This window comes from Macrobrachium nipponense, chromosome 14 (genome assembly GCF_015104395.2).
Source record: "Macrobrachium nipponense isolate FS-2020 chromosome 14, ASM1510439v2, whole genome shotgun sequence".
Taxonomy (NCBI): domain Eukaryota; kingdom Metazoa; phylum Arthropoda; class Malacostraca; order Decapoda; family Palaemonidae; genus Macrobrachium; species Macrobrachium nipponense.
Genome location: NC_087207.1, coordinates 78,382,309 through 78,409,640, shown reverse-complemented (window position 1 = coordinate 78,409,640; position 27,332 = coordinate 78,382,309). Strand labels below are relative to the sequence as shown.

The 27,332-nt window shown below is 37.2% G+C and overlaps 1 protein-coding gene across 2 annotated transcripts in view; it reads left to right on the top strand.

The window, feature by feature from the left end:
- Positions 1-26,284, top strand: part of LOC135226611 (nuclear cap-binding protein subunit 2B-like) — a 198,269-nt gene extending 171,985 nt beyond the window's left edge. The window contains exons 2-5 of one of the 2 annotated variants that reach the window (XM_064266319.1): positions 3,613-3,806; positions 14,187-14,313; positions 14,796-14,913; positions 25,263-26,284. In XM_064266319.1, the coding sequence (XP_064122389.1) occupies positions 3,613-3,806; positions 14,187-14,313; positions 14,796-14,885 (411 nt within the window). In that variant the 3' untranslated portion in view covers positions 14,886-14,913; positions 25,263-26,284. Of the gene's footprint in view, positions 1-3,612; positions 3,807-14,186; positions 14,314-14,795; positions 16,552-25,262 lie in introns of those variants that run through there. The other variant, XM_064266318.1, reaches the window with a different exon arrangement.
- Positions 26,285-27,332: the final 1,048 nt, after the last annotated feature.

Below are 27,332 nucleotides of genomic sequence, written 5' to 3'. Positions count from 1 at the left end.
TTCCTAGACTCGCATTGCGGCCATCACCACAGGTTGATGGCTGCCCGTGACTCGTCTCTGCTAGTCCGCTAGCAAGGCGAGCAAGAGTGTCTAGTCTCCCGCCCCTATTCCCTCTACTTACTATGGCTACACCGGGAGGGGCGAGGTGAATAGGATGGATCCTGCAGAGTGTTTTTCGTAGGATTCAGCATCGGGAACTACATTCCTGGAGGGATGTCCACGTCGTTGAGGAAGGACCATATATCAAAACTGGAGACTATGTCAAAATGGCCTTTTCTGTGCTGTGGATGGATTTAAATTTGCAGTCCCTTATGGGTTCTTGCATTTTGGGACCCTCAATTGTATATTCTATTGAATTGTACACTCACTCCAGTCTTAAATGCTTGCATTTAGGACTGGTTTTTATGCCCATTCCTCCTCAATTTCTACGGGAGTTGAGGAGGGCCCCCCACCCCAATGATCGTTTGACGAAATTCAGGAGTTGCCGAGCGCTTGAAATTCTTTGGAATTTCTAGCACTCTCCGAATGTTTAGGTCTTCTACAATCTGCAAGCACTTGGGCGAGACGAGAGTTCCTGATAATTGTTACTATGATAACCAGGAGTTTTGCTGAATGCTCAGGTTCCTTGGAATTTCTAGCATTATCAGAATGTTATGGTTTTTCTGTAATTTCCAAACACTCGGGCGAGACAGACATTCCTTGTAATTGGTATTACAAAAATCGGGATTCTCGCTAAGCCATTAAATTCCTTGGAATTTCTAGCATTCACAGGGTAATTGGGTTTTCTGAGATTTCCAAACACTCGGGCAACAGGTTTTCCCGATGATTATTACAATAATCGGGAGTCTCGCTGAGCACCTGGATCCCTTGGTTTTGTTGGTGCTCGCTGAGTGCTCAGCTTCATCATATTGCCGAGTACCAGGGCGAGAAAAGACTCACCTGATTATTGTCATACAAGAGTCTGGTTTTTCTCGCAGAGGGTGAGATGACTCTACCAGTACAGATAAGGTTGCTCCTCAGTCTGGTTTGGAGTTATGTAGAGCTTGGAACTGCATGCAACACCTTCTGGGTGAATGGTCAAGTACCATCCTTGTGTATTGGACCTTAGGGGCTGAACAAGTAGGACAGCAGACACAGAATCCCTCTTGTTCTTCTTCTCAGAGCTCAGAGCTTTGGCCTCGAATCAGAACAGTTAATTGGAAAGAAGTGATAGTTCTTCATTGATGATTACCACTCATAGTTATGTAGTGGTGATCTGCTCAGCTCGCTCGATCTGTCGATCTGAGTGCTCGACTCTAATGGACAAACTCTCTGCTTCCCGTGTTGCAGCGAGTTTTCAAGGGGTCATCATCTTTGTCATCTGATGCCTCCTAACCTCCCTCTTCAAAGGTTTCCATGTTCTAAGAAAAGGAAGGTATTTTCCGCCCCTTATGAAGTCTCTAAGTATCTGCACACCTTTTGCATGGAGAGGAAGTAATTGGCTTTCTCTTCAGCTTGCCTGCTCCTTCCGGAGCAGGAACCTGCACGCTATCCACAGATATGGTGTCTTAGGAGTTCAAACCAAGGTTCGTTCTCCTGTCTCTAGTTCCAAGGGCGGTGCTCATGGAACCGGGGCTGCATCGGGTATAGTACTTGTGTACGGGCGTGTCCAAGTGTACAACCCAAGGGGGCGTCGTACAGCCCAAGGTGGGGGTCGTACATCCACATTCAGTTATAAGTAGTCTTCTCATCGTCAAGATAGTGGCGCAGGACGAGAGAAGGGACCGAGCTGCGTTGGTGGGTCAGACCCACCTGTGAAAGCCAGGAATGGCTATTCTTCAGGTGCCAAGATTGATGTCGCTGTCCCTTGGGATAAGGCATCTAAAGGAGATAGGAGGAGGTCCTCTGTGTAGTCCTCTTCATGAAGTTTGATCGCGGAAAAGATGGATGCATAGCAAGACGTGGCAAGTTCTCGCTAGCTTTTACTGCATTTACCTCCAACAACTTTCACTCGCGTTTGCGCGAACGAAACGGTTGTAGGAATGAATGCGTCTTTTAACAGAGTGAGAACATCACAAGTTCAGGGAAGAGCGGGCAAGAACAGTCAATCCTCCTCTTTAATTTATTTTTTTTTTTTTTTTTTTTTTTTTTTTTCCTAGTTATACTGGAATGAACAAGGAAATAAGAGGAATTCTGTGGAGTTTATTCCTTGGAATTTGAACATGAGAGACTATGGTTTTGGTTCAATCCTATGATCTTACCGAACATATGTAAATCCATTCAGGATGGATAGCACCGAGAGGTTTGAACACCTCTCCAGTGTTACTGTTTTGGGAACAACCAGTTCGGCTTGAACTAGTTGTCTTCGATATCCTGTTATCACCGTAGAAGTCTCTCTTTGGGAAAACTTCACCTTCACTCTCTTCATTTGAGAATGAAGGTGGTCTGCTTCCAGTCCTTATTCTTGTTCCTCGAATAAAGCAGAATTAGGCTGGAGTGCAATTTACAGTAACCTACAAATATACTAGTATATTTCTCTCACGACATGCTTCTGTTATCAGTTGCATTGTCCAAGTAGTAGGCGCATACCTGTAAGTTAACTCTTCTTGTATGTGACCGAGACGAATAAAACCTTCTCTTAATTAACCTGGAACTCAGGACAGCCTTTCAAGAGTTACCGGTTATGATTTTGAGATGACTAGTGGTATTGTTTCCCAGCAACACCACAGCATTTGCATTATAACCGAACAAAAGGGTTTTCTTCCTTTCCATTTCAGTTAAAATGCAGATGCTCGAGTGTATCTTTTTTGCGCTCGATGGTTCTAGTCAAACGCATTCCTTCATGGAATGCTCTACCAAGCAGCTCAGAATGAAAACAAGTTGAGCGAGTGATGTATGGCTTTGCCTCAGTACTGCTTGCTCTCTGAGATTCTTTTTGGTTGGGTATTATTTCTCCTCTGTCAAGGATTGACTACCAGCTCGAATCTCTGCCCGGCAATCACAGACTTAGGTCTCTGGTTGGCTGGAATTCTTGCATATCTGTATGCCCATCTCTCCTGCACAACATTTGCCATTGCAAGAATTTTCAGACATATATCTCATTAGACTCTTTATCATCTTTGTGTTTACTCAACAGTTTAACAGAAATCTGTAGCCTAGTCTTCTGCTTTATCGCACCTGCCCCATCGGCCACTGCGATGACGCAGAATGATATTCTTCAGACAATTTGAGCTTGTCTTATAATATTCATTTCCTAATTCATAAGGTGTTCAATTATTCTTTGTTCACCCCGAATTGTAAATGAATAACGGAAGACTTGCATGTTCCCTGCCCCGCTAGCTCTGCTTCCAAAGTAAATAGAAACTTCCTCCCTGATCCAACCCACGAGAAACGGTTCTTCAGGCAGTACAATCCCTGATGTTGCCCAAGGATTTTTTGTTGCTCTGTAGTATATTATAATAGGTTATCCTTTAAAATAAGATAGGATGTCCTGTTCTTTGTCATTTAGGTTGATATTTTTTATACTTGTGTTTTGCTTAGCTAAATATTGGTATTTAAAGGAAGTCTTCCACTGTTCTGTATTGATTTAATTTTTCATAACTGAACAGTTTTTATAACCTTATTTTTTTGCAGGGCTCTCGAGCGGAACAGGATCGATGTCTTCGAAATTCAACCACCTTGTATGTTGGTAATCTCTCTTTTTATACAACAGAGGAACAGCTCTATGAGCTCTTTGGACGTGCTGGTGATGTTAAGAGAATAGTCATGGGATTAGACAAATATAAGAAGACTCCTTGTGGATTCTGCTTTGTAGAGTATTTCACTAGGTATGTACTATGCATGATTTTTGGATCATTATCATTGAACCCTTTAGCACAGTATTTTCATCCAGACACATTCTTCTCTCTCTCTCTCTCTCTCATTTTGTCTTCATATGAAGAGCAAATCATTGCTTTGCCGAGATCCATTTCTGAAAGAAGTGGAAGACCAGATCAACCAGTAATTTACATAACAGGAAATACTAAAAAGGTAATGTCTGCCCTTCAAATGGGATGTCTCCCAACTACTACTGTCCACTTATCAGGAGAAGCTTTGTTTATAAGAACTAACCATCTGCGCTAGCCTTATTGGAGTAGAGATTTTTAACTTGATGGCCTTGTTAAAATACAGAATACAGGCGGCCCTCGGTTAGCGGCAGGGGTTCCGTTCCTGGCCACCGACGCCAAGCGATTTTCGACGCTGAGCGATTTTAAAGCCTACGGCCGCCGCACACCTTCTTTCGAAACTCTAGACCAGTCAAAGGCGCCGTAATCCCGCAACGGCCCAATAAGTAAAAGTATATTTATGCAGTATAGTACTATAGAATTTACTGTACAGTACATGTGGGTGTCTAGAGTATGTAAAGATATAATAAAGTTTATACAGTGTACAGGTAGCTGTAGTGTTCAGGTTACGATCATTAGTCTTACGATAGTTCGATTTTATGAGAGATCAAATTACAATGGCCTAACTTTATCCATCTTCTAGTTGCATAAGTTCAATAACAGCAAAAGAGAATGATGAAAGTATGGTTTTAACGTTATACTCGTTGCGTGAACGTGTACAACCATGAACAACCGAACGAGAAAACGACTTTTTTTTTTTTTTTTTTCTAAGTACAACCGAACTGGATAACATCTGTTTGGCTTGTATTTCGATCATCGTACTACAGTGCAACATTACCGTATTTGTTATAAATGGCGTTATGTATAGAATAGAACTGAGATATCTTAATGTAATAACTTTATTCGCTATAGATCAAAGATCAATATAGATTAAAGATCAATCGGGAAATATACCGTTAAATTTAAACCTAATTATGACTGAAGCTGAGAAAACTGTTCAAGCTGCTAATGACTATTATCGTACATCGGCAACAAGGATAAAACTGCAGTAAACGTCTGCCTTCACACACAACCATAGATAAAATTGGGATAAAATCATTTTAATCAAAACTACTGTGCTTGAAAGAACACATTTTACTGTTGGTTTCACGCCGATATAAGATAAATAACGTAAAGTTCGTATTACGATGATATAAAGGATTACGTATTGCGAACGGAATCACATAATTTTTTACGCAATAAACATGCCGCCAACGTAATCTGTTAACGAAAAAAAATAGTAGTTCACATTCACAACGAGACATATTCAATAAATATTTCCACCTAAAAACACGCTGTATAAGGAGAAATAACTTTGTCTCATATAAGTCAAGTATCTAGATATTCGTTTATGCTAACTAGAAGCAAGAGCATTCGCTCAGAATTGCGTTATGGTGAAACAGACTCGTATTCATCAGCTGATTTCAAACCACAACATGGCCGTTCCGCGGAATACGGGCTTCTGTTTGCCGTAGTATTTTAAAATACAATAATATGAGAATACATACAATATTCTTGGATAGAGTGAAATAATGTATAACTTTTTAAAGGATTTATGGAAAATTAATAATTAATAAAATAACACAATGCATTTTTCGGAACTGGCGGACAAGAACGAACATGAAAAACCAAAAACCATCCCCTGACAACGTGGAGCGTAGTTACAAAGGCTGCCTTAATTTGTATCTTATTTCTGTACAAAAATGAAAATACCTTTACGCAATATATTTTCATGCACATTTTAAGCATAAAAGCATAAACATTTGAAAAATCGACACATCGATTGCTAAATTTGCACTTTTTTTTAACTCGATATTTTTGGAAGAGCGGCAGACGGCGGCAAAAAAAGTGCAAATTAGCGATCGATGTGTCGATTTTATAAATGTTTATGCTTTTATGCTTAAAATGTGTATGAAAATGTATTACGAATAGGGTATTTTTATTTCTGTGCAGAAATATGATAAAAAGGCAGCTTTTGAAACCCCTTCAAGTTATCGACTACGATGTGTTTTTCAAGTTCGTTCTTGTATGCCGCCGCGGCATACAAGAACGAACTTGAAAAACACATCGTAGTCGATAACTTGAAGGGGAGTTTCAAAAGCTGCCTTTTTATCATATTTCTGCACAGAAATAAAAATGCCCTATTCGTAATACATTTTCATACACATTTTAAGCATAAAAGCATAAACATTTATAAAATCGACACATCGATCGCTAATTTGCACTTTTTTTAAATAGATATTTTCGGAAGAGCGGCAGGCGGCGGCTTACAAGAAAGAACATGAAAAAATATCGTATTTGGTATTATGAAGGGCAGTTTCAAAAGCTGCCTTTGTATCATATTTCTGTACAGAAATAAAAATGCCTTTCACGTAATACATTTTCACACACATTTTAAACAAAAGCATGAACAATTATGAATCGACACATCCATAGCTAAATTGCACTTATGTAACTCGATATTTTCGGCATAGAACAGCGTCTGAGGCATATATTTTACCCTAATACCTACGTAATAACTCTCCATAAAATTTGTTAATATAATTTGCATAACCTTTATGGTCTGAACGGCATTTCTACATATGTATGAACTCGTTAGACAACGGCGCTAGCGGCGCTGTTAACTGAAATTTGTGCCGTAAAGATACCTTTAAAATGCCTTATTTTTTTAATGAATATTTTTGACGACCGCCGTAAAACCGATTCGCCGTTGAGTGATTGTGCCGTTAACCGCGGGCCGCCTGTATTATCAAATTGTTTTCATGTTCTTGATAATCCTTCAAGTCAGCAACTTCATTTGCCTTTATCTTTTATGTGCCATTTAGGGCTTTCTTTCAACTTTAGTGTATGTCTTCCACCTCATTATAACGGTGTAAGATAGTTCATATGTGCTGTACCCATCGGCTTGATCTTGTAATACCAGAGCATTCAATATTAGTACACATAAGGTACTTCTATTATACACGTACTACTATAACTCTTCACAATATAGAGTATTCCAACTGTATACTACTACAGGTACTCCTCTTTACGACAGGGTTCTATTCCAGCGACCACAACGTTAAATGAATTAGTCGTTAAACACTTTATTCTCTTTATTTCGACTAATAACATTAATTTTCAGTCATATATTATGCACAGAACTAGTTTCTGCCATAGCCTACTACTTGGCAAAGTTCTGACAATGCTTTTTTCATTTTATTACTCATATATTTTAACTTCAAAATGTTTAATTTTCTTTAAAATAGTGTACTTTATTTAACACATATAGCCTATATTCCCGAGTTAGCCTACTAGTAAGTCCATAAAGTACTGAACTTTTCTCAGAATCTGCACATTATTTAGCAGTGACTTTCATATTCTAAATTTGGTATTTCATAATTATTGCCATTAGTTTCTTTATCATTTATGTATATTGTAGAGGGTAGTGAGATGAAAAAAGAAAAAAAGGAATGAATTTCGGCGATCACAGGGCATTTAAATGTCGCTGTCAAAATGTAAACAAAGTACATCGCCATCTATTGAGGAAAGTGAACACTAAACAATCCGCTAATGGGATAATCATTTTCTAGCATTGATAAAGATTTATGCTTGCACTTCTTACCGCTAGTATCATCTGATCTCATGGGCAAGGCTGGTAGTGTGGTAGGTACGGTACAGAATGTTTTCCCGTCCTTCGTACCTGGCTAAAATACCATACCGTAATTCTGCACCTTTATTGTACTCTAAGTCAATTCACTAAAGAAAGAAAGAAAGAAATAATTTCCTTTTTATTTAGAACTTATGATGAAAATAGTAATAGCTACTACTAGTAGTAATGTCTAATCACAATAGAACTACTACTACAGGCGGCCCGCGGTTGACGGCGCAATCGCTTAGCTGTGGCGAATAGGTTTTATGGCTGTTGTCAAAAATATTCATAAAGAAAATAAGGTATTTAAAGGTATTTTTATGGCACAATTTTTGGTTAACAGCGCTGCTAGCAAAGTTATGTCTAACGAGTTCATAAATTTGTAGAAATACCATTCAGACCATAATGGTTATGCAGATGATATTAAAAAAATTTATTGAGAGTTATTACATAGGTATTAGGGTAAACTATATGCCTAACGCTGTTCTATGCCAAAAATATCTAGTTAAATAAGCGCAAATTTAGCTATGGATGTGTCTATTTATAAATGTTCTTGCTTTTATGTTTAAAATGTGTATGAAAATGTATTACGTATAGGGTATTTTTATTTCTGCACATAAATATGATACAAAGGACGCTTTTGAAACTGCCCTCCAGTTATCAAAGAGGATGTTTTTTCATGTTCATTCATGTGAGCTGCTGCCTGCCATTCTTCCGAAAATATAGTTAAAAAAAGTGCAAATTTAATGATCGATGTGTCGATTTTATAAATGTTCATGCTTTTATGTTTAAAATGGGTATTAAAATATATTACGTATAGGGTATTTTTATTATTTGTACATCAATATGATACAAATTAAGGCAGCTTTTGTAACTGCCCTCCACATTATCAGAGGATGTTTTTTCATGTTCGTTCTTGTCCACCACTGTTCTGAAAAATGAATTTGCAAAGACTTCATGTGGTTATATTTTTTAATTTGGGAGCTAATTATAACTCATTTTGTTAATGACACCTCAGCTTTTTGTTATAAGTTTTCATACTTTTATGTTTAAAATGTGTATGAAAAATGTATTACAGGGTAATTTTTTTTTTTTTTTTTTTTTTTTTTTTTTTTTTTTTTTTTTTTGTACATAAATATGATACAGTGGCAGTATGCATGTCCACTTGAAGTCTTTGTAACAGCCTTCACATGATGAAGACAGTAGGCTGTTCAGTCGCGCCCGAATAATAAAATATTAATTTATATCATTGAATCATGTTTTTATAACAAATTATATTTACAATTGTTGCATAAATTGATTTTAAAAGACAAAACTCACATAAACATTCAATTTTGCAACACTACAATTTGTTTGTTTTTCCATGGGATAGAAGTACAAATATAACTGTGCAACTCGGTCGATTGTTTGCTTTGTTACACGAGCAAAACATTGAGGTACAACTGTATGATGCCATTGCTACGTAGATGGCATAGTGACGAAAATTAAGATAAGCACAGAAGAAAAAGTAAATACAGTGGAACCCCTACTTACAAAAAATTCAGGTTATGAAAGCAAGGACAAAGATATTTTTGCTTCTGTGTATGAAAATAATTCAGGTTGCAAAAGGGTGTATGTACTGTAAACTGAAATTCGCCTGGGCTGCCGAGAACAATTTTAAAACTCGCACTCCGTCAACTGAGTAGACTCGCCACCATCCTCCCGCTCTCCCATTGGTTCCTGATGCTGGTCACCGCTGTAAGATCCTGCTCTCCTATTGGTCAGCATCTGTCCCATCATGCCTCGACATAAAGGCATCCTTCGACCATTTCATTGCATCAGCGTTATCGTACACACATGGAATTCGTTCGTTCACATAGATTTTGTTTGCTAACGTAAATTCATGTTAGTGATTTTGCTTTCTTTGTAGTAAGTTACTTTATCTTGTTGTGTGTGAACTTCATTACCTTACGTTATTAGCCATGGGTCCCAAGAATGTTGCTGAAGTTCAGGGAAAGAAGAGGATGCTTTCTATGGAGATGAAGATGGAAAGATGGAGATAATTAAAAAGTATGAAGCGGGCATGTAGTTGAGTGTGATCGCTAAGGAATACAGCCGAAATCCGTCGACGATAGGCACCATCCTTAAGCTTAAGGAAGCCATCAAAGCAGTTACACCTTCCAAGGTCGTACTGTTTTGTCCAACAAGAGGAGCCACGTGCATGATTAGATGGAGAGGCTGCTTCTTGTATGGATTAAGGATAAAGAAATCGGTGGCAATACGATAACCGAGACAGCAATCTGCCAGAAGGCCAGCGCCATTTTCAGTGATCTGAGTGCCCAGGCCGAAGACGACGCAGGAGAAGGGACATCGATGGCAACCCCAGACTTCAAGGCTTCTCAGGGTTGGTTTGATAAATTCCATAAACAGACTGGCATCCATTCGGTGGTGCAGCATGGGGAGGCTGCCAGCTCGGACATGAAAGCGGCCAAAGCCTTTATTAAGACATTCGACGAGATGACAATCAAGGAAGGCTACAGTTCTCAGCAAGTCTTCAAGTATGACGAGACTGCCCTTTTTTGGAAAAAAAAATGCCTCGTTGGAAGTACATTACGGAGGAAGAGAAGAAGCTACCCGGGCATAAGCCTATGAAAGACAGCCCAACTAGACAGGATTTGGTCATCCTTCAGATGAGTTCTTAACCCTGGATAAGTATTGCTATTTTGGTACCCCTTTAAAGGTGTATGGGGTCGAGCTCGACCCGAGCACCCAGAAAAATTTGTGAAAATTTAAAAACTGTAGCTATGCTGTACATTTTAATTTCCAAAATCAATTTCACCAATGCTGAACACTACTGAGAAGATAAATCATACCCATCTACAAATTAAATATTTATTACAAATATATTAAAAAAAGGTATTTACAAATAATAATTTAAGAAAATATGTACAAAAAATACAAAATATGTTATATACACACAAAAATTGAGGGAATCCTTCCTAAAACTACTATTTACAATATGTGACTGCCAGAAAAGGTGTCGGACCCATAGAGGTCAAACTCTGAAGAGAAAAAATGGTAAGTTTTTTGGCCCCCCCAAAAAAAGTCCAAATTTAACATTTTTTCAGTACCTAAATGAAATAGGAAGTGGCTAATTTTTTTTATAGAATAAACTCATATTATCCTAGAATGGAATTATGTAAAAAGATCTGCACTATGATGTATTTTACTGCTACATCAGAAATGTTATTCGCTCTCTCTATCAAACAATAATTTACAAAAATATTTACAACAAATACAAAATACACTATACACAAAAATTGAGGGAATCCTTCCTAAAAGTACTATTTACAATATGTGACTGCCAGAAAAGGTGTCAGACCCATAGAGGTCAAAATCAGAAAAGAGAGAAAAAAAAAGGGTATGTTTTTTTGGGGCCTAAAAAATTGTCAAAATTTCACTAATTTTTTTGGTACCTAAATGAATAGGAAGTGGCTAATTTTTTTTATAGAATAAACTCATATTATCCTAGAACGGAATTATGTAAAAAGATCTGCACTAAGATGTAATTTACTGTCATATCAGAAAAAAAGAGTTCACAATCACAACGAGACATATTCAATTCATATTTCCACCTAAAAACACGTATAAGGAAAAATAACTTTTCTGATATAAGTCAAGTAGTATCTAGATATTTGTTTATGCCAACTAGAAGCAAGAAAATTTGCTCAGAATTGCGTTAAATATGGCGAAACAAACTCGTGTTCGCCATCAGCTGATTTGAAACCAAAACATTGGCCGCTCTGCGGAATACTAGCTTAGATTTGCTGTAGTATTTTATACTACAATAATATGAGAATACATACAATATTATTGGATACAGTGAAGTAATGTATAACTTTTTAAAGGATTTATGGAAAAGATGCATAATTAATAAAATAACGCCATGCATTTTTCAGAAAAGTGGCGGACAAGAACGAACATGAAAAAACATCCTCTGACAACGTGGAGGGTAGTTACAAAAGCTGCCTTAATTTGTATCATATTTGTGTACAAAAATAAAAATACCCTATACGTAATATATTTTCATACGCATTTTAAACATAAGAGCATGAACATTTATAAAATCGACACATCGATCGCTAAATTTGCACTCTTTTTAGCTCAATATTTTCGGAAGAGCAGCAGGCAGCTGCTTACAAGAATGAACATAAAAAAACATCGTATTTAAAAACGTGAAGGGCAGTTTCAAAAGCTGCCTTAGTATCATATTTCTGCACAGAATTAAAAATACCCTATACATAATACATTTGCATACATATTTTAAACACTAATTATTGGATACAGTGAAGTAATGTATAACTTTTTAAAGGATTTATGGAAAAGATGCATAATTAATAAAATAACGCCATGCATTTTTCAGAAAAGTGGCGGACAAGAACGAACATGAAAAAACATCCTCTGACAACGTGGAGGGTAGTTACAAAAGCTGCCTTAATGTGTATCATATTTGTGTACAAAAATAAAAATACCCTATACGTAATATATTTTCATACGCATTTTAAACATAAGAGCATGAACATTTATAAAATCGACACATCGATCGCTAAATTTGCACTCTTTTTAGCTCAATATTTTCGTAAGAGCAGCAGGCAGCTGCTTACAAGAATGAACATAAAAAAACATCGTATTTAAAAACGTGAAGGGCAGTTTCAAAAGCTGCCTTAGTATCATATTTCTGCACAGAATTAAAAATACCCTATACATAATACATTTGCATACATATTTTAAACATTAAAGCATGAACATTTATAAAATTGACACATCGATCGCTAAATTTGCGCTTTTTTTAACTATATTTTCGGAAGAGCGGCAGACGGCCGCATACAAGAATGAACATGAAAAAACATCATATTTGATAACGTGAAGGGCAGTTTCAAATGCTGCCTTTGTATCATATTTATGTGCAGAAATAAAAATACCTATACATAATACATTTTCATACACATTTTAAACATAAAAACTTGAACATTTATAAATCAACACATCCATAGCTAAATTTGCACTCACTTAACTTGATATTTTTGGCATAGAACAGCGTCAGAGGTATGTTTTACCCTAATACCTATGTAACAAATCTCAATACAATTTTTTAATATTTGCATAACCTTTATGGGCTGAACAGTATTTCTACAAATGTATGTACTTGTTAGACATAGCAGCGCTGTTGACCGAAAATTGTGCCATAAAAATACCTTAAAATGTCTTATTTTTGTAATGAATATTTTTGATGACAGCCGTAAAACCAATTCGCCGTGGAGCGATTGCACTGTTAACTGCGGGCCGCCTGTACTTGATAACTTTGCCTTTGTATCACACACGTTCAAAACAAACAATTACTCAGAAAAGGGGAAAGGACAAAGGCAAGGTGAACGCAGGTTTTGACATGATTGTAGTGTATGTTCTGCTGGCCTCTTGCAGGTCGATCACAACCAGATTCGAGATAGACGATGATTTATGGAAAAAAAACATATTTCTTAAATACTCCTTGGGTTGTGCGCGACCCGTCGCACCTATCCAGGGTTAATGGATCATAGCTGATGCCGGGACCTCAAAACCTCAGGGTTGGAGCTCTGCTGATCCCTTCTTCCCCAGAAACTATGCTCCTCATGGATGCTTTTACATACTGTTGGGAAGCCAACTTGCCAGACTTGCAGGCTGCAGGAACTAGCTTCCTACCTTCTCATGTTAAAGGCAAATAAGTAAGCATAATGATACAATAGGGCCACATTATTATAATTTAATCAGAGGGGGAATGGAAAACAATATGTCTCCTCTGCTGTTGATTTTGTTATGAAGACAGATCCCAGGTTGACAAGAACAAGGCAGTGCACCTCTAGGTAAAAAGAAAGACAGTTTGTATTAGCTTTGAAAAAGTAGAGAGACAAATGGAAAAGGAGCTCTACGGAAAGTGCTACTCCTCAGAATCATAGCTCTTTGCCAAACTTCTTGATATTGATCTAGTTTTAATGGTTGTTGAATGATCATTACCATAATCCCCCTTCCACTACCCACAGTGGCATGCTCCAGGTTGTAGATTTTTTGGGGGGACAAGTTATTGCTGCATCAGACATAATGGTTGTTTCCTTCGCTTTTTCTTCTCCAGGAATACCATTTTGACGGTGACACTCTACCCATGACTTAACTGCTTGATCCAGAGCAGTAGTTGGACTTTGTTTTTAAGAGTTTCTGTCTTACAAAAACAGCTCCCATTTGGTTTTTAGAGCTTCACATATATATTATCACAGGAACTCTTAGTACATACTAAGAATTTTATATTTTCAATCAATGCTGGCAGTTTTATGAGCTGAATACATGCCACCTCAATAGAAATTTTAGCTTATATGAATAATGAATTTCATGTGAAACCAAAGTAAACTTTGCAGCTAATTAACCAGACAACGTGAGGAGTGATGTTGGAAATCGAGGGCTCTGTACTCTATGCACGAGTACAGGATGGATTATCGTCTTTGCGTTTATTTTGGATAGGGGCTGAAGCATCCAAGATTTGTCTTACCATGAAATATAAGCTAATTATAAGTGAGGAGTTTTACGAAAAACTTCCTATGATTGAATTAGAAAAGCATACATTTTTCACCTGCAAATTTTTCCAGAGAGGATTCAGAAATGTGCATGCGATATGTGAATGGAACACGGTTGGATGATCGGATTATAAGAACTGACTGGGACGCTGGTTTTGCAGAAGGCAGGCAGTACGGAAGAGGGAAGAGTGGTGGCCAGGTATTGTATGATTTTTATGTTATGTAAACTTAATTACTATTTCATGAAACAGGTTTTATCTTTTGATCCAAGTAAAATTATTTTTCTTGAAATATCAGAAAACTATCAGTCTTGGTGGGGAAATGTAATTCTTTGTCATATGCATGACTGGTGTTGTGTATATATGTAATGTTGAAATGTGAGACATCACTTGACATAAGCCATGAGATGGATTAACCAAGGGTGTAGTTTTGCTGATTACTGTTATTAGGTAACAACAGTAATCTCGGTATGTACCCTGCTTTAACGTGTAGCAAATGGAAAGCTCATGTTCTGTGTTGTCTCATTTAGAGTTAGTAGTAGATTTCATGTTACCCTTTTAAACTTGAGTGTTATAGTGTCGTTACAACCCATAGGCATTTATTATTTGTCAAACAAGAACCCCATAATTTCTAAGACTTGAAGTATTCGCCAGGATTTTCAATTTATGTTTTTTTCCACAGGTCAGAGATGAGTATCGAACAGATTATGACAGTGGCAGGGGCGGTTATGGAAAAATTGTGCAACAGAAGATTCTTCCAAAGTTACCTTAGAGAAAAGGACAATGTTGATGCTAGAATGGTATGTAAATACCCAAGCACCATTTATCATCAAATCTACGAAAAAAGAGGGGTACAAAGCATGTGATTTTATCTATTGTCAGTAAATTGTAACTATCATGGTAACTTTGACCAAAGGATCTTTATTTGATAAAATTCGTTGTAGAATTGCTTTGTATTAATCTTAAGAAGTCATAAATAATGTATGCTGAAATACATGAATATCATATATTTTTGTAATTTTGATGCAGTATTTTGGTTTTTCTTTATGCTAGCAGATTGGAGCCTAACTTTATTTCCAAATTTCCCCAAAGCCTGGAGAGGTAAAGTAGAAAATTTAATAAAAGATTGGGAATTCAGAAAATGTGATCAAAATTCAAAAGTATTGTCATGAAGAGGATGACTATAAAAAGAAGAATAGATACAAAGAGAATTCACTAGTTATGGGAAGAAAGTTATTTGAACCCAAAGGTTACCAAACTAGAAAACTGCCTGATTATTGTTATTTATCCAAGGTGGAGTGAAGATATTTGGCGACTTGCAATTCACTTTTTTAAGGGAGAGTGACAGTGAGGAAATCTAGTTTATAGGACAAGTGTTTCTGGACAGTGATGTGTACAGTCCATTTTACCTTGAACAATTGACAATTATTGTGATGATTAATAACATTAATTTGTAGGGGACTGACATCTTGAAGTTTGTATCGACTCTAAGCCATGTAGTAGTTTGGACAGTCAACTTTTTAAAAGACTTAAACTGATTAGCAGTTTGGACAGCCAAATTTATGGAAGACTGTAAACTGTATTTTGTTATAAAAACAGTCAAAAATAGCTATAAAGAAGATGATAAAAACTAAATTTCAGAAATGTCCTCAAAATCAGAGGAATCCACCCAAAGACAGCTGTTTGAAATGTGTTTTAAGAATCTTGGAGGTAAAGGCAGATAATGTTAAAGGGTTGAATAACTGGCTCATAGATTATCAAAGAGGTTGAATATGGTAGATAATATTTAAGGTTTGAGGGGAATTGGATAGACCAAAAAATCAGACTCTTGAGAGATAGCATTTGAAATAAACACACACCTTAGAAAGCCTATCAGCATCCTTAAAACATTTGATTAAAATGCTGGAAGTAAATGTTTAAAGGGGAATAGTAAATTAGAAAGCAATTATTTTAGTTATGTTATCCCATGCACTGACAAAGACCTTGAGGAATAAGAATGTTCCAAGTAAGTTGCCTTACAGAAATTATGCCAGTAGTTGAGAATAAAAGCTATATTCACCTATAAATTGGCACCATATGGTTTTTTTTTAAGAAATAATCAGCAGATAAGGTGTATGATTGAAACTTTATTACATCATGTTTTTGTCTGTATATTATGAATTCAATTTTCATTGATTAAGGTAGCCATTATGTAGATAGTGCTAATACTTTTTGTTTTTTAATGTGTTGTTTCCTTATTTAGATATAAGTGGGGTTTTTTTCCAGCCATCATACCACCAAAAAAAACTAAGGTTATATTATGGATATCCTAGTTCCTGGATACTGTTTTTTATTTTAATAGCAAAGTTGATGGAGCGTATCATTAATTTTTCCTGCACTGGATTGATTAAGGGGAAATGTGTTTTGAGAGGTGGATCAAAATACATTCTGAATTTGTATTTTGTAATTTATTTACCTATTGTATATAATTTTGTCATGTTCTCATGGGAAATAAAGGAAGACTAACATATGTATCTGCCAAAACAAACCTCAGTCATTGCTGGGAAGGTGCTATGAACTGTACAGCAAAGAGAAGGAAATACAGAAAGTTTCAAAGCCAGGAAGTGAATATGTAGAATTGATCATATGGTTAACTCATTACATTTAATACCAAGAGCACTGTGGGATCAAGTAGAGAGCAGAGCAATGTATAATTTTTCACCTGTTTCTGTTTTTCAGTGAGACTACCACTTAATTTAGGTTGCAGGCTTATCTAGTACCACTCCATTTCCTGTAGCCAAGCTTTACCAAGTGTTGTCTTTGTTCCTGCGTTAGCGACATTGCCATCCTTTGCGGCTCCTGGTCTTGCTATGGCTGGTTTTCCACACAGTTGAGTTCAGGTCCTGCCCTACACCCATGCCACAGATGCAGAGCAGACACACACAAGGAAACAATTAAGGAACCACTTGCAATGTTTGATAGCGGACTTCACTTCCTCTCTCCCTTTGATCATGGTGAGGCAGTATGAGACTTCATAATCAGATTCAAAACTAACAGGCAGGTTTTTGCTTTCATGATGAACTGATTTCGGATACAATGGCAGCAGAGATTTACACGGTTCAGTCACGCACTGACTCGGGCCAATTGCCATTCTCTAGCATTCTGAAGGAGTTTCTTGCACTTCCTAATTCCTCTTCAAGAGAAAGGCTACACAACCGAATATTCTAGTGACTTGAGCTGCAATGACAGGCATTCCAGCTCTCCTGACCAGAACTACTCTAGCTTTATGGAGGATTCTTAGGTTTAATGTCAGGTAAGTCTAGATGTGAAAAAGAAAAGGTGGCGCAACCTTCTTTGGCAGCCGCATGTCAAAAGATATCACCAGGTGGTGGAGGTGGAACACAGGCACCTCACGCTTGAAGACCATCCAGTGTCTTCAGCAAGTGAGAGGATTTCCTTGATGCACAGCAAAGGAGATGTCGACACCTACAAAATCCTCTGCAGCTGTGTATCAGAGGAAATGGCCCATCTTATGTAGTCAAGTGTCATCAGTGGGATATCTCTTCAATCATAGCTACTCTTCAGCAGGTAGTGGATTTTCTTTTCTTTCTTTACTGAATCTCCTCCCTTCTTCTCTTTTGCTTTCCTCTTTTGTAAGGCAAAGAGCCAAATAGTGAGCTGTCACATGATGGACAGAGGAGTCTTGCAGGTGAGTACATGACAGGGGGTATGCTGTCATTCATCTTTTTTGTAGATTAATTGTATTCATGTCCCCCTCTCTAGACAGTGGGGGAGGGAGGTATAAGCAATGAAAGAAAACTGTTGGTTCTAATAGTAAGTTTTGTCGTCTCCATCACATATTTGTTCGTTCAGCAAGGTTTGAAAAGCAAAGTCATTACTTTACACCCAGAAGTCTATCAGTTGAACATCCCGTATGTTCAGTTTGCTGGAGTTGCAGGATTCCTTCCTCAGCTCTTTCAGACAGGAAGGTTTTCCTGGTTTGGTAGAACCAACCAGTTGGTTCAGAGAAGTGTCCAGACTCTTCCCACCAATGGGTAAGTCTCCTTTGTAAAGAACAAAGGTTTGTATTTGTGTAGTAACAAAACAAATTTTGATTAACTTGCCTAGTAATTACATGATCAGCTATGTAATTACTGGGTAAGTATAATAAAAACTTTATTATACTTACCCAGTTTTTTTTTAAAGTAGTAGGTATTTTTCCCAACTTACAAAACCAGAAAACCAGAAAAAGATAAGTGTTCTTGGGCACCTCTTTACATTACCGACCCATCTCAGCCACCCTGCTTTCTGGTACCTGGGTTGGAAGGCAAAGTGGAGTGCAGACTAACAGGTGGATGGTGCTTCCCCCTACCTGTCAGGATGATGCCTTTGTAAATATTCCTTTATATAAGACGTTTCGTTATGATCGAGGCTGCAGTGGAAGTGTTTGTATATATGTTAAGGATTATCTAAAAGTGACCAAAATAAAAATTAATATCGAAAGAGTTGAAGGAATCAAAGACATAAAGAGAACCTGTCTAAAATTTACCGATGTCTATAAAATTATTCTTCTCAGACATATGTGACTTGTTACTAAATAAAGTTGCCCTGTTAAATGAAATACTAAACACTGATGATGTAAATTGCCAGTAGTTTATTTTAACTGAAGTGTTTAGTGTCTTGCATTGAGAAATGTGCACCAATGGTAACTAATGAAATCAAATGGCCCCCTGCCCCGTGGATAACTCAAAATATAAAAAAAGCGATGCAAGAAAGATCTCGTGCAGAGAAATCTCTAAAGCCCAAAGGAATGATGTACTACTAGCAGAAAACTTCAGAGAATTGAAGAAAAAAGTAAGTCATGATAGACTAGTAGAAAAGAACACTACAGTCAAGAATTCCAATATACAAGAAATAACTACCGTATATTTCGGCGTATAAGTCGACCGGAAGATAAGTCGACCCCCCAATTCTGAGTAAATTTGTATGATTTTAACTAATATCGGGTATATTAGTCGACCTATAAAATGTGAGGCCAACCGTACGCTCAAAATAAGCAGCAGGGTAAAACGTATATAAAATAACCTGAATGTAATTACGGTACATATGTTGCTCTACTTACCATAAGAAATACAGGAAATATACTCGGTATATTAACAAATCTGTGTAATATATAAAAGATGAATACCGGCAAATATGATTAGAAATGACGAAACGAAAGATACGTTACTCGAGTGTAATGTAAACAAACAAAGCGCTAACTAACGCTGCATAACAGCCTACGTATATATGTATGTACAAACTGCCACTCAAGTTAATATTTTGATTGGGTTGTTAAAACGACGTCCCGGTATTTTATTATGTTGGAAAATTCTTGACCATTGGTTCTTCTATGTCATAAACAGGCTCATTTGAGGGAAAACGAACCTGCAGTTGATTCACCAGATTTAAACTAGGATCCTTATGCTGAAACCGTGAATGATAATTTGTTTGATGAATTGTTTAATTCAAGTGACGATGACTCAAGTAATTTTGAAGGATTTTAAATACATATTTACTATTACATTTTAATTTTTTTTTATTTCATAAAGTGATAAATAAAGATTTCATACCATAAGTGTTTTTGAACAATACCCCGGTAAATACAAAACTGTCAGAGTGAACGCATCCTTGTCAATTACTGTACTACAAATGGCTACGCAATGTTTACGCTTGCTGTGCGATTAGGGTTTCTTCAAGTTACTTAGAATTTTTTTCATTTTATTTAAGGTAATGGATGTTCTAATGTATTATTATTGTCGTATTACAGTGTGAAATGTTTTTAATACTGGTATTTACATACATAGTTACCTCAACAAGGCTGTCATTGTTAATAGCCTACTGTAAAGCCTGGATTCCTGTACCGATATGCCAAAATAATAAAGATTCACTTTTTGTTACTGTTAGATAAGTCGACCCCCTAATTTTGGCATGATTTTTGGGTGCTAAAGGGTCGACTTATACGCCTAAATATACGGTACTGTAAAACATGGAAAGTAGTTTAAAAAACGCTCCATATCATTAGCAGTGAAGCATGAATATCTGAAAACAAAGGATATTAAAGCTAAAGGCCTGTCCATACGATTGGGCCTGATCAGCGGACCTCCCCTCTAATGAGCACACTTGACAGGCAAACCGTCAAATTGCCCGATGGGTCTTGTAGCAAAATCACCATGGTAGTGCCCGATGGCTTGAGCTTTGACCCTGGCAGACGTACGTTAACCATATACATTTCTTTTACCGAGTCATTCTTTGCACCATATTCTCTTCTTTTTCTTCTTTTACATCACACACAAAGCAATTATAATGCTACACTATCTTCTTCTTTGCATTAGGCACCATGTTTGTGGTACCGCCCACCTCTCCATCGCCTCACCCGTGTGGACAACATTCACGGTTAAGCCCACTAGAAATTGCCCGTCAACCCCGGAGGACACTAATCAGGCCCGCTTAAAGTGGAAGAGTTTAACGAGTAGTTTGTGAATGTGGGAAAACAAACATATGAGAAAACTCAACAGGTGACAACAGCAAATGAGGCTCTTAAGTCATTGGTCAATAAATCTAGATATCCACATGGATTCAAACCTTCTCCAGTAGACTGTGAGATGGTTATGTTAACTATTAAGGATTTAAATAACTCTTAATGCATGCAGATCGGATGGCATTACTCTGAAATTTATCAAGGATGCACTATTTATAATAGCATTCTACATCACAATAGTCATCAATACTTCCATCGTAACTAGCACCTTTCCTGATCTATGGAAATGCCTTTTGCTATTCTTGTTTTTAAAAATGGAGATAGAGAAGACATCAAAAACTATTGGCCAATCTCACTGTTACTACTCTTAAGGTACTAGAGAAGATTATTGCTAATCAATTAACAAAATAATTGGAAAAAAACAGTCTTATCTGAACACCAGCATGGCTTTAGGCCTAAAATATCTACCGAGACAGCTCTTTTGAAGGTAACTGATCAATATAATAACATAGAAAATAAAGATATCACTGCTCTTACAACTGGATCTATCCAAAGCTTTTGATAGCATGAATCACCAAATCCTATTAGAGAAATTTATAAATCTAAGAATAGATCCATCTTGGTTTGATAGCTATCTCACCAATAGATTCCAGTCAGTAAAGTTAATGAACACATTGCCATCTAGATGTGAGGTAACATTTGGGGTCCCACAAGGATCTAATTTAGGACCAATATTGTTTATTATTTATGTTAACAATTTAGAGGAATCTCTACCCGATATTTTCGTTAGCCAGTATGATGATGATACACAAATACTTGAAGGGGACATAAGTAACATAAATGAGTTATTAAGAAGGGCTGAAGCAGTCTTGGAGAAGGCCAAAACATTTTTTCAGAGACATGGCCTCCTATTAAACAAAAATAAAAGTCAGTGCATTTTTATAGGTTCAAGACTATATATCAGCCATAGATGATAATGCGAGGGTAAATTTCAATAGCAATGTTATCAAGCCTATGAAAGTTGTGAAAAACTTATATGTTTACTTTGACCGTTTTATGACTTTTGACTCATATTGAGGAGGTATGCAAAAAGGCGACTGGTATACGTAATTACTGGAACAGATTACGTAAAAGATCATTTTGAACCTTCCACGCGCCTGATTGTTTTAAGGTATGGGGCGTGCATAATAATGTCCATCTCAACAAAATTAAAAAAAAATTGAAAATTGTAATTTTGCTGCTAGAGTAGCTGTAGGCATATTAGGAAGTACAGCCAGCCCCCAGGTATGACGGGTTCGGCTTACAACGTTCCGAGGTTAAGGCGCTTTTCAATTATATTCATCAGAAATTATTTCCAGGGTTACAACACCTACAACACTGATCTGGCAGAAGATACAAAATAATAAATATTTGAAGGTTTTTTAGATAAAAAATGCAATAAGAATGCAGTTTACATAGTTTTTAATGCACCCAAAGCATTAAAAGTAAGGTTTTCTTAGGATTTTTGACGACGTCCTGGCTTACAATGATTTTTAGCTTACAACGCGTCTCAAGAACGGAACCCCCATCATAACCCGGGGACTGCCTGTATGATCATATTTCTCTTGCTCTGAAAAAGCTGAAATGGTTGAAGGTTAAAGATCAGTACGAAGTTTGTGTGTTTGTTTTTAAAGTTTTAAGAGGTATTTTACCGGAATGGCTGTATCATTTTAATATGTTTAACTCAGTAACTATAGTCGATTCATTTAAGGTAGATTCTTGCGCCTACGAGACGTTTGTTTGGCGGCCTCTGATTGGCTGGTAGCGGGAGGCAGACTGCTCGCTCAGTGGGTCATATTTTCGTTTGTAGCTTAGAAAACTAGCAATATGTTTACATTTCTTCATTTATCTCACGTTTTACAAAAGATAGGAAAGTTTTGGTCATACCAAAGGATTCGGTATTAAATGTACAATTAATTAATCTTTTCCTGAAATCAATAAGTTAAAATACAAAGGAATTTACAACGAGTAGAAGTGAAGGGAGAAACATTTCATTCTTTATACCTGTTTTATTCATCATCGGATTTTGCATAATTCATGAGATCAAGATAAAATAAAATCTTTTGTTTGTTATTTATTTAACAATAAAATCACCCTGAATACGATGGTGCTTTCAGATTTTAGATGCATGTAATATGTAAAGAGAAAATGAAGAATATGTCTTATTATGTTACATTCGTGCTTGACTCGGTTTGACAATAGTGCCAAGAGACATCGTTGGGTCTGGTCCTCTCAGCTAGAGCCGTTTGCGTGTTGGCAGTTGCCAATTGACGATATGAGAAGTTTGCAGTTTCGAGACTATGTATATACCGAATTATTATGTCATTACATTTTCTATAAATAAATGCATAGAATTACCATTATGACATTTGAACATTTTACTCAATATCATATATGTCCGTATTTCTGGACATTATCTGATAAAAAAAAAAGTAAATAATCAGATGGATGCATCTGGTATCGTTGGCCGCGGGCGGGAAATTCAGTTCAGGAATGAATTTGAAATCTACGGACCTACTTCGCACTCTTCAGCTCATCCTTAGTTTTAATGAGGTTGGTTTCAACATATTGTTTCAATTTTCTTATATGAATATATTTTCAAACGAAAGAGATATCAGACTTAATTGAGTGATATGAAATAATAATCTCAGTGGAGCAATAAACAATAATGATGACGTAAGAAAATTTGTAAAATTTTAATTTCTTTTTGTTCATATCGATAGCCTAATGACTAATGTACCAATGTAAGCCTACTGTGTATGACTTTCTTTTGTGTTTATGACATAATATATCTGCATGAATTTCCATTCTTTTTGTTTAAAAAGATGAAGATATAATAGTCTTCTGATTAGTCTCATTATCCTACATGTACTATATATATACAATTATGCAGGGCTGTGGGAACGGTTACGGGAGCTATTCTAACTCAGGTATGAATTAAGTGATTCAAGAATAATCAACTACCTCAGGAGAAAACTAAGCAAATTTTTCCTAAACATTGTTGTAGACATGTTGTCAAGTGTAACATGTATATAAAGGAGATAAACATTCTGGTGTAAGAGTAACTCAAGCAATTCTGAAAAAGACAGTATATTATATTCGTTACATCGTCAACAAATTTTATGGTAAGAAATAAACATTTGTACTTTTGTTTATTGAGTGAACATATGAAAACCATAAGCTTTTGATGTTATTGGCCAGAGAAACAAGTTCTGTTATTTATCAGTGAGCCTCATAAAGCATGTACATTTCTCACTTAGACTAAATTGAAGCCAACACCCAGATGCATCCATCTGATTATTTACTTTTCTTTTATCAGATATGTCCAGAAATACGGACATATATAATATTTGAGTAAAAAATGTTCGAAAGTCATAATGAGAATTCTATGCATTTATTTATAGAAAATGTAATGACATAATAATTCGGTAAATACATAGTCTCGAAACTGCAAACTTCTCATATCGTCAATTGGCAACTGCCAACACGCCAACGGCTCTAGCTCAGAGGACTAGCCCCACGATATCTTGCGTCTCTCGACACTACTGTCAAACCGAGTCAAGCACGGATGCAACATAATAAGACATATTCTTCATTTTCTCTTTACATATTACACGCATCTAAAATCTGAAAGCACCAGCGTATTCAGGGTGAATTTATTGTTTTAAAACACAAGATTTCATTTTATTTTGATCTCATGAATTATGCAAAATCCGATGAAGAATAAAAACAGGTATAAAGAATGAAATGTTTCTCCCTTCACTTCTACTCATTGTAAATTCCTTTGTATTTTAACTTATTGATTTCAGGAAAAGATTAATTAATTGTACATTTAATACCGAATCCTTTGGTATGACCAAAACTTTCCTATCTTTTGTAAAACGTGAGATAAATGAAGAAATGTAAACATATTGCTAGTTTTCTAAGCTACAAACGAAAATATGACCCACTGAGCGAGCAGTCTGCCTCCCGCTACCAGCCAATCAGAGGCCGCCAAACAAACGTCTCGTAGGCGCAAGAATCTACCTTAAATGAATCGACTATAGTGTTTATACTCGTCAGGGTTGTGATCTTGTAAAAAGTGACAACAGATATCAGCTCAATGGAGTTCCCATCTAGGGGCCCTTCCTTGGAATAAGCTACCACTCTACATTGTTTTAAAAATAAGCTGAAGAAATATCTGTTACATTAGTATTCACTTACTATGAATTTATTTTAATGCTGATCTTTCATTATTTTACCTGTATGTAATATATATATTATATATGCATTGTAGTAGAATAACCAGTGCCAATGGAAATAATTATATTATTATTAATTAAGAGGCAGAACCTTTGTCTTTTACACAGAAGATTGTCTTGTATATAATATATGAATATTCTTGACGCTGATTTGGAGTATTCCTGGTGTTGATTTTACTGTTGAATATTAATGAGGAAGTTATAAGATAATCCTTCACTACTTCACAATTTTCTTTCAACATTTTTTATATTGTGTGCTTTGTAAATTTTTCTTTCATGTCTGTTCATTTGACCAAAGAATATCGCTGTACAGTAATCTGTTCATGTACTCTGTAAGTGTATATTCTCAAGCCTTTTGTTCTCCTTGCAGGGGTTGGGAATATTCCAGGGAAAACTACTGCAAGGAGTGTGCTGAGTGGTGTTTGTCATGAGGTTTGGATCAAAACAGGTCTTTTAGCTGAGACTGCTGGAGGTTGGAGAATTTGCTGGGGAAACCTGGTTCGTTGCTAGCCACTCTCCTAGGCTGTGTCTGTCTTTGAGCACTCGCCAGCCACTATCACTCCTGCAATGCTATACCAGGTACCAAAGTTCCTTTAGTTTCAGGAGTTGATGAAGGCTCTCTGGCAATCCCTAGGCAGTTGTAGAAGCCTTCCCTTACTGCTTCCTCGAAGTGTCTGAATTGTGCCTGTGCTCTGAGGTTCCTGCCATTACACTTCCAGAGTTTTCTCTACAGAACTTCCCAATAGTTTCTTCATCTGTGCCCCTCTTCCTGATTCCAGAGCCACTGCTCCAGAAAAAGAAAGAAAAAAATACATAACTTGCTCAAGCTTGCTCATAACCAGTCACCTGAACAATTTTCTCGACAAGGTTAGACTGACCCAACACTTCCAGAGTTTTCTCTACAAAACTCAACAACAGTGTCTTCATCTGTACCTCTCTTTATGATTGCAGAGGCACTGCTCTAGAGAAAAGCTTGGTAACTTGCTCAAGCTTACTCATAACCAGTCACTTGAACAACTTTCTCAACAAGGGAAGTGTGACCCAAACTCTGATCTTCTTTGTCATGCCTCTATAGAGATGCAATGGAGGGAGTCCACACCTCTCACCACCTCAGACCATCCAACTGTGCTCAGTACTGATTTTGGTCTCTCCTGACCAGTCACTAGGCAGTGTGCAGTGGCCTGGAAGGATTAAGACCCTTGAATCTATCTGCATCCAACGAAGTAGAGAAGAGGAATGCCAGAAAGCTCAGGTGACTATGCAGTTATATAGTACCTAGAGCCTTGGAGTAGGAGGTATGAACTACAGTCTTAAGTTATAGGTACTAGTCCGGCAAGATTCACCCACTTGCCTTATTGACAAAGCCAAGCCTAGTAGTGTAAATCCCCCCCCACCCTTTCTTTTTTTTTTCCTTCCTTGCATGCTTGCTTGCTCATAATGCAAGTGAATGGTTACACTACTAGGCTTGGCTTTGTCAAGAAGACAAGTGGGTGAATCTTGCTGGGCTAATACCCACAACTTCAGACTATTTCATACCTCGTACTCCCAGGCTCTGGGTACTATATGATTTCACAGCCACCTGGTCTTTCTGGCATTACTCTTCTCTCTACTCTGTTGGCTACAGACAGGTTGGAGGGTCTTAATCCTTCCAGGCCACTGCACATTGAGTAGGTGAAGCATTCCTTGGGGGATCATTGGGCTCTGTCAGAAATTCATTCAGTGACCTTGGAGAGGTGAACCAGGTGGCTCTTTGGCATCATTCTTCAAGCAAACCATTCTGCATTTTTAAAGACACTGCAGCCAAGCCTTTGGGGACTTCTCCACCTTCAACACAGTGTTAGGATGAGGTCCTCCAGCCCTTTCTACTTATCAGTTACCAAGGTAAGGAGAGGGAGAAGAGAGAGGAGGCTAGGCAGTCCCTCTTTCAAGCTCCTGCGAGTTGAAAGATCCTTGACAAGCCTTTGGATAATGTGACAGTGACAAGGAGCTGTCTTGGTTAGTTCCATTCATTTGGTACAAGCTCACTTTCCTCCTCTGACTTCCTTTTGGTCTATTCTTTCAGTAACAGTGAGGATATACTTGATTCAACTGGCTCAAGGAGGTAACAATGCAGACACTTCTTAGACTAGTCATACTCAAAGAGGTTGGTGCCTCATAAGTGATTCTACCTATGCTTTCTTTAGTGGTGACTATGGTGGCATTAGTCTCCCTCCTCAAATCCTCGGCCTGAGCCAGGAAGCGAGAGTGTCTTGCCTGGTGGATGGGCGACACCAACCTCCCTGTGAGAGTTCTCTTGGTCCTCTCCCATTAAAGATACACCTGTTCTTGGACACACGGACAGAGTTGGGCACACAGCTGGAGGAACATAGTCTTCATGGGTGAAGGTTAGATGATTGTTACCTGCACTTCAGTGTCTTGGAGGTATGGGTGGTATCTTGGC